The sequence below is a fragment of the Carlito syrichta genome, unplaced genomic scaffold (genome assembly GCF_000164805.1).
Source record: "Carlito syrichta isolate Samal-C Ts95f unplaced genomic scaffold, Tarsius_syrichta-2.0.1 Scaffold316302, whole genome shotgun sequence".
In the NCBI taxonomy this organism is placed as follows: Eukaryota; Metazoa; Chordata; class Mammalia; order Primates; family Tarsiidae; genus Carlito; species Carlito syrichta.
In genome coordinates this window covers 1,094,220-1,102,178 of record NW_007260398.1, presented here as the reverse complement: position 1 = coordinate 1,102,178, position 7,959 = coordinate 1,094,220, and the positions used below count along the sequence as shown (strand labels likewise).

The 7,959-nt window shown below is 42.2% G+C and overlaps 1 protein-coding gene across 2 annotated transcripts in view; it reads right to left on the bottom strand.

Moving 5' to 3' along the window:
* Positions 1 to 7,959, bottom strand: part of DIP2B (disco interacting protein 2 homolog B) — a 142,824-nt gene that overhangs the window by 66,360 nt on the left and 68,505 nt on the right. For both annotated transcript variants that reach the window (XM_021707017.1, XM_008074090.1), the window contains 3 exons: positions 5,686 to 5,796; positions 4,228 to 4,351; positions 3,500 to 3,609 (listed from right to left, as the gene is read on the bottom strand). In XM_021707017.1, the coding sequence (XP_021562692.1) occupies positions 3,500 to 3,609; positions 4,228 to 4,351; positions 5,686 to 5,796 (345 nt within the window). The remainder of the gene's footprint in view (positions 1 to 3,499; positions 3,610 to 4,227; positions 4,352 to 5,685; positions 5,797 to 7,959) is intronic.

Below are 7,959 nucleotides of genomic sequence, written 5' to 3'. Positions count from 1 at the left end.
CCCAGGCAGGTCTCGAACCTGCAGGCTCAGGCAATTCACTCACCTCAGCCTCCCAAAGCGTGGGATTACAGGCTAAGCCACTGAGTCCGGCTGCTAATTTTTGATCTATTGTAGAGATGAGGTCTTGCCAAGTTGCTTGGGCCGGTTTCGAACCTGTGGGTTCAGGCAATTAACTCGCCTCAGCCTCCCAAAGTGCTGAGATTACAGGTTGAGCCACCAAGTCTGGCCAGCCTCAACTTTTTGATTGTTAAATCTTTTGATTTTTTTGACATTTTGCATATCTTATCTTATCAGACCTTTCTGTAACATTTGACTAACTCTCTCTCTTTTCTTTTTTGAGATGGGGTCTTATTCTGTCATTCAGGCTGGATTGCAGTAATGTCATCATTCCTCACTGTAACTTTGAACTTCTGGGCTCAAGCGATCCTCCCACTTCAGCCTCCTAAGTAGCTAGGACTATAGGGGCATGCTACCATGGCCGGCTAAACTTTTTATTTTTGTAGAGACAAGGTCTCACTATGTTGCCTAGGCTGGTCTCAAACTCCCAAGTTCAAGCAACCCTACCACCTTGGCCTCCCAAAGTGCTGGGATTACAGGCATGAGCCACCGTGCCTGGCCTGCTGTGTGCCTGACACCTTCTCCTTCCCTGTCTTTTGTGATACTCCTCTCTCCTGTTCTCTTTCTCTCTCTCTCTATTTCTGTCTGTCAATGTCTCCTTCCCACTGCTCCTTCATGTTCTCTGCCCATCGCTCAGAGGCTGGCACTCCCTGAAAGTTCTCTACTTCCCCATCGCTTTTTGCCTTATTCCACCAGGGTACTGCATTCCTGATGACTCTGTTTTCGATTTCTAACCCAGGTCTCTCCTGCAGAGAGGTCCAAACTCACAGTCAGGTGTTCCCCTGGAATGTCCTACAGACCTGCGAAACCCAGTGTATCCAACACTGCATTCTCTACCCCACTCCCACCTGTGAAACCCCTGCTATCTTCTCTATCTTAGTGAAGAATGCCACCACTGGCCTAGCTGCCCACATCAGAAACCCAAGTCTTTCTTGCCTCCTATCTCTCCAGTGTCAGTCCCTAAGCCCTGCCCATTCTATTTCCTCAGTTTCTCTCAATTCCATCTGCTTCTCTCTATCCCTACTACCAGAGCTTGGGCTCACTTGAACAACTGTAAAGCTGGTCTCCCCATCCCCTTTCTTAACCCAACCCATCCAGATATATCTTTTTATAACAAATTCATTCTTGTCCCTCTACTGATGCGAGCCCTTTCACAGCTCCCTAATGCCCACAGATACTTTAAACTCACTAGCAGAGTCCTATGGGTAATAGGAGGATCCCAGGTGGAAATAGCAAGTTAATTCAAATAGCAGAAGCCTGGAAATATTGAGGGTGGTAATTCTGAAAAGGCCAGAGAGCTAAGAAAGAGCCATGTGATGAAGGGCCCTCGCCCAGAGGAAGAACCAACAAAGAAGATTGAAGAGAAATGGTCAGTGAGGTCGAAGAATGGCAAGAGAGTAGTCCAGGAAGCTGGTGACCAGGGTTTTAAGGAGGACAGTGTGAGGAACCATGTCATCACTGAGAAAGGATATGGAATGAGAGAGGATCACTAAATCTGATATTTAAATTTCTTGTTTGTCTGTTGAACACACTCAGATCTCTTCCATCTTTTATCTATCTATCTATCTATCTATCTATCTATCTATCTATCTATCTATCTATCTATCTACCTACCTACCTACCTATCTAATTTAGAGATAGGGTCGCCCAGATGTGCAGTGGTGTAATCCAGGCTCACCGCAGCCTTGACCTCCAGAGCTCAGGCAATCCTTCTGCCTCAGCCTCCTGAGTAGCTGGGATCATAGGTGTGTACCACCACTCCAGCTTATTTTTGTATTTCTTCTACAGACTAGGTCTTCCTATGTTGCCCAGGCTGGGCTCAAGCGATTCTCCCTCTGCAGCCTCCCAGAGTGCTGGGATTACAGGTGTGAGCCACCACATCTGGCCTATTATTTTGCCTTTTTGAGCTGGCGTCTCAGTAGCCTAGGCTGAAGTGCAGTGGCACGATCACCGCCCACAGCAGCCTTGACTCCGGGGCTTGAGCCTCAGCTTCCTGAGTAGCTAGGACTACAGCTCATCATCATACTTGACTAATTTTTTAAATTTTTGTAGAGACGAGGTCTTGCTATATTGCCTAGGCTGGTCTCAAACTTCTGGGTCAAATGATCTCCTGCCTCAGCCTACCAAAAGGCTGGGATTACAGGAGTGAGCTATCACACCCAGCCCTCTTCCATCTTTAAAAACAATCATCCTTGCATCCACCATGGCTCCATCAGCTCTTGAGCTACTGTCTGCTCTCTTCTTTTTTATAGTCAAAGGTATTTGAAGCTATCTTTACTTGTTATTGCCACAGTGTTTAAGGTTGGCGATTTTTCCCCCCAAATCTTTTTTTAAAATGTACTGATTTGCCTATTTATTAATTTAACAACAATTGGTAAGCATATGTCTCAAGTGAGATGCAGAGTGGTGAAGGGAATGGCTTTTAGAGCCAGACAGACCTGACTGAGTTCCAGCTCTGCCATTTTTGAGTCATGTGACCTTTGGTTAGCTACCGAAGTTCTTTTATGACTCAGTCTCTTCATCCATAAAGCAGATTTAATAATAATCTGTCCCACAGGGTACCTGTGAGGACTAAATGAGAAAAGGCTTTAAAGCCCTCAGCACGGTGCATGGTTTGCAGTAGGACATAGTCTCAACGGGAGCATATTGCCTACACTAACTTTCAATACCAAGTTCTCCAGTCATTTGGTTTTCCTGCTCTTCATCTTTCAGCTGTTGAATTTGTTCTTTTCAAGCACAGCTATATTTTCCTTCTTTATTTCTCCATTCTCTTACTCCAAACCTCCCTAAATAAGCAGCAGAGAAATTTCTCTGCCAGTAAGTCATTTCTTTGCTCTCTCTCTCTTTCTCTTTTTGAGTTGGAGTCTCACTCTCACCCAGGCTGGGGTGCAGTGGCACGCTCACGGCCAATGCAGCCTTTACCTGCTGGCTCAGGTGATCTTTCCGCCTCAGCCTTCCAAGTAGCTGAAACCACAGGCACGCACCACCATGCCTGGCCAACTTTTTTGATTTATTGTAGAAATGAGGTCTCGCCAGTGACCCAGGCTGGTCTCAGGCAATCCTCTCGTCTCTGCCTCCCAAAGTGCTGGGAGTACAGGTGTGAGCCAATGCACCTGGCTCCTTTATACTTCTCTAAAGTCTTTTGTAACTTTCTTACATGAAGGATCAATTTCTTTGCTGCCTTTCTCTTGAATGTATATTTATGATTAAAATAATTAAAACAGAAGGTGCACGACAAGGTACTTTACAAGCCAAAAGATGGAAATTTCACAAAGCAGGAGGATCGTCTAACAGTAAAACTACAACAAGTTCGTCTTGCAGTTTAAAAGGTGGCAAAATCAAAGGGGAAGCCAGAAGGCATGTTTGATAGCCTCGGACCTACCTCAATGTATGCAGGCTCTGTCCCAGCAGGTGAGATGTGTGGCTGCCAGTCTTTAGGTGGCTTTGAAAGGTACTTGGAATCTGTAACAACCCATTTGAGCCGGGGCCAACCTAAATCAAGCCCAAAGTAAAAATTGAATTGACTAAGCCAACAGGGAAGGAATGCTCACTGAAATGGTCATTTTCAATATTGAGAGACCAAATTAAGATCATTTTATAATCAATAGAAGACTTTATTTTTATTAGTTTTCAGTGATAAATCACCAGACAATTATACCTTTTTTCAAAAGTACAATCGTTCCACACATTGATTCCAGGCCTTGGCATTACCTGAACAACTGGGAGGCCCATTTGGCAGTGGAAGTCCACTGACGTTAATGGTCTATCCTCTGTCTCTACATGCAGCATTTAGCTTTAATGTACAGACTGGAAGCTTTTTCCAACCATCAGCGTAAAGGTTAAGGGTGTGGGCTGCGGAATCAGACAGATTTGGGTTCAAATCACCGCTCTGCCATTTATTAGCTGCGACTTTGGGCAAGTTACTTAACCTCTCTGTTTCTCAGTTTCCTCACCTCTAAAATTAGGGTAATAAAGGCACCTACTTCATACACATATGAGAATTAAAAATGAAAATATATGAAAAGTACTTGGCTATTATTAAATTAAAATGCTCATTAAAACACTCAGTTTTAACTTTTAACTGACAACTCAGGTACACATATTACTAACCTTTAAACTGTACAATTTCTCCATTCTGGGTTTTTGGCAGTCCTTTTAGACAAACTTCACTGGTAAGAGCTAAGGCAACACCACAGCTTCCTAGCAAGAAGCCAATCTGCTGACCTCCAGCATCCTGTAGAGAAAAGATAATGAACATGGCAGGGACGCAAATGTGAACACAGCCATACCCCAAACCTAACACTCAGTCATGTTCTGGCACTTGTGTGGAAACGCCCACGGAGCCCCACTGATATCTGGCAGATGTCAACATCCAATGACAATATGTTCTTCCAAAATAATTTCTATAATATGATGATGTCCTAAGTACAAATCAAGCATTTTAGTAACCTGACATTACTAATGATGAATCTACCAGCCTTTTATTCAAGGGTTGGCAATGATCCTCTTTTAGACTAGTTTCGAGGAAATGAGATAAATGTTAATATGTTTATGTTGCCTTCTCCTTATCCCACCCCCAAATCCAAGATCAAACCAATTCACACCAGAACAAAATAACTCATGTAAATGGACACCAAATGCCCAAATTGACAAAAAAGTCAATGAATGGTTATAGCAAATCCATACACCAGTTTCATTATTCTATTTTAAAATAGGTAGATTTTAGCCTTACAACAACAGCAGCAAAAACAACAACAAAAAACAACAAAATATAGTCTAAAGTATTTGCATTAAAACATCATCTTAAAAGTATCATCATGAAACCACACAAATTCTGCCAACATGATAATTTAAGAACAACCAAATGATTTCCTGATGTCGAAGAAGAATAGTATCTCATAAACTAGAACTTCAGGAATGTTATCAGTCTGTATTCCTCTAGGAAAATGATTTCTTATAAATCCATGTTATCTGCCATATTCGTCTCTGACATTCATCCTCAGTAATAAACTGCACATGAGTGCAGTTAAAAGGTAGTGTCAAATAGTTCATGGAGAGCTTGCTCAGTCAAACATGGCAATCTCTGTCAAACATATGCTTTGTTTTAGTAAGGCTGATGTGCTGTCAAAGTCAAATCCTATAATCTAGAGAAGTAATACACCATCATGGTATCACCGTCCACTTATTGGAACTCTTAGGTTGTATGACAGAGGAAATCCTTTTACAAAAAGGTCTCAACTGCCGTTAATATGGATTACCTATAGTCTTGGAAGCAAGAGCAGGACTCTTTACAAATGGTAATTGTTGAAAGTCAAGTATGCCCCCATGATATTTTAAATGATATCCAACTCTATAAAAATTCTATCTTAACTGAAAAACATGTTATTTGGATGACACATGAATATTAATAGTTTTTCTATAACTTTCATGTTTTTAGAAAGTGAAGCCAAGTACTTTAAAAAAGGTCAGACTGCTTCTAGTATCTTGAAAGAGTCAATCAATCCAACAAGAACCTGATGCTTGACATGTGACATTAGGCTACATTCCTCTTAAAATTGGTAATGTTACCTTTCTGGTAAGAGGTACCTCTATAGGCACTGGAATCACTTCTGCCAGGAGACATCCATAAAAAGCCACCATAAACATGACTGGATCGTTGTTGGGGTAAACCAGCGCTACCTAAGATTCATAAAGACATTTAATAAAGGAGGAATAAAGACATACTAATAGCGACTTTCAAGATCACTCTTCAGGTACATAACATTTACCATATAAAATAAATTGAATTACTTAATAGCCACTTGCTCTTAAGGAAATTAAGTTACTGTGATGAACACACAAATCTAAAATGATCGCCAACATGCCCACAATTATATTACACATTTTGGAAACTATAATGCAATTCATCATCATCATCACCATAAAAATTTTGCACTTAATTCTATTGGTGACTTAGCAGTAAACAGTGCCCCTTATGTGTTACTGACTTAGGAAACTTAAGGAAATTTACTTTCTAGCAGGGCTATATGTTCAGATAGAACAGCTTATTAAAGAATAACCTTATATCTCTCAGGCAGAGCCTACAAATGCTGACTGACTTGACTACCACCTGAGAGCCAATGTAAGGTTTCTTGCTCTTTAACCAACTTAATGCCTTAGTCCTTATTCACTTACCCAACAGTGCTTTTGGTCTAACAGGAAGGTATTTGGTAATACGTGTAAGCAATACTGACAGAAACCATTATGGATACAAAGTCAACTCATTAACAAAAGACAAACAGTGACACCTTTCTAATATGTTCAAAGCTGTGATCTCACCTGTGACACACCACAGGGATAAATGGCTTTTCCTAATTTACTCAAGGGATGCAAAAGCACAAAAGTCACTATCACTGTGGGGTTTGTTACTTGGTTTAGGTATCCACAGAGTTAACATCTGAAACTTAATCCTGTCACTGGACACTTGTCTCTCTTATTTTGCTTTTAAATTCTCTTAACTCTTTTCCAAGAGAAGTTAAATTCTGAGCTTTTAGATTTTCTTAAAGTCCTGGAAAACTAATTCCACAAGTCATTTAAACAACCTACTTCCTTCCCCTACGGTGTCCATATTAACCAGGTAAACACAAAATCACCTTTTTAGGATTCAGTGAGGACTCGGAAACACTCAGGTGTGTCACATTGTTAAGTCAAAGTCATCCTTTAGGTGCCCTTTGCCACAATGCAAACGTATTTTTAAAAGGTGCAGTTAAAGATATTCTGTAATTGTGAGCCCACTAAAAAGAAGTCTATTGTATAGTTGGCATTTCAGTCTATGAATTCCAAATGAAAAGGAACACTTGATGGTAAGAAGTAAACATATCTAGAAAGTCATTAATAGGAAAAAAGAACTTCAAAAATTAAAAAATATTTTTAATGCCACCTCTAATTCAAGGAGAAATAGGCCAGGCTCGGTGGCTCAACCTATCATTCCAGCACTTTGGGAGGCCGAGGCGAGTGGATTGCCTAAGCCCATGGGTTTGAGGCCAGCCTGGGCAACTTGGTGCGACCTTGTTTCTACAATTAAAAAAAAAAACAACAAAAAAAGCTGGGCGTGGTAGCTTGTGCCTGTAGTTCCAACTACTTAGAAGTAGGTGAGGTGGAAGGATCGCTGGAGCCCAGCGGGTTGATGCTGGGGTGGCCATGAGTAGGCCACTGTACTCCAGCCTGAGCAACAGAGTGAGACTCCAACTCAAAAAAAAAAAAAAATGTCAATTTGTTTTTCTTAAAAGTAACATGAGGTTGGGTGAGGTGGCTCATGCCTATAATCCTAGCATATTGGGAGGTCAAGGGAGGAGGACTGCTTGAGCCAGGAGTTCAAGATCAGTGTAGGCAAGATCAGTGTAGGGAGACCTCATCTCTCCAAAGTATTAAAAAAAATCAGCCAGGCATGGTGATGTGCACCTGTAGTCCCAGCTACTCAGGAGGCTGGTGGGAGGATGTGGTAGGATTGCTTGAACCCAGGAGTTTGAGGCTGTGGTAAGCTGTGATCAAGGCACCATGCTCCAGCCTGCGTGATAAAGTGAGATCCTCCACCTAAAAAAAAGTAAGTCAGGCTGGGCTCAGTGGCTCAGCCTGTAATCCCAGAGCTTTGGGAGGTGGAGGTGAGTGGACTGCTTGAGTCTGCAGGTTCGAGACCTGTGTGGGCAACTTGGCAAGACCTCATCTCTACAATAAATCAAAAATTAGCCAGGCGTGGTAGCACGCGCCTGTAGTTCCGGCTCCTTGGAAGGCTGAGGTGGAAGGCTCGCCGGAGCCCAGCAGGTCGAGGCTGCGGGGGCTGCTGCACTCCAGCCTGGGTGCTGG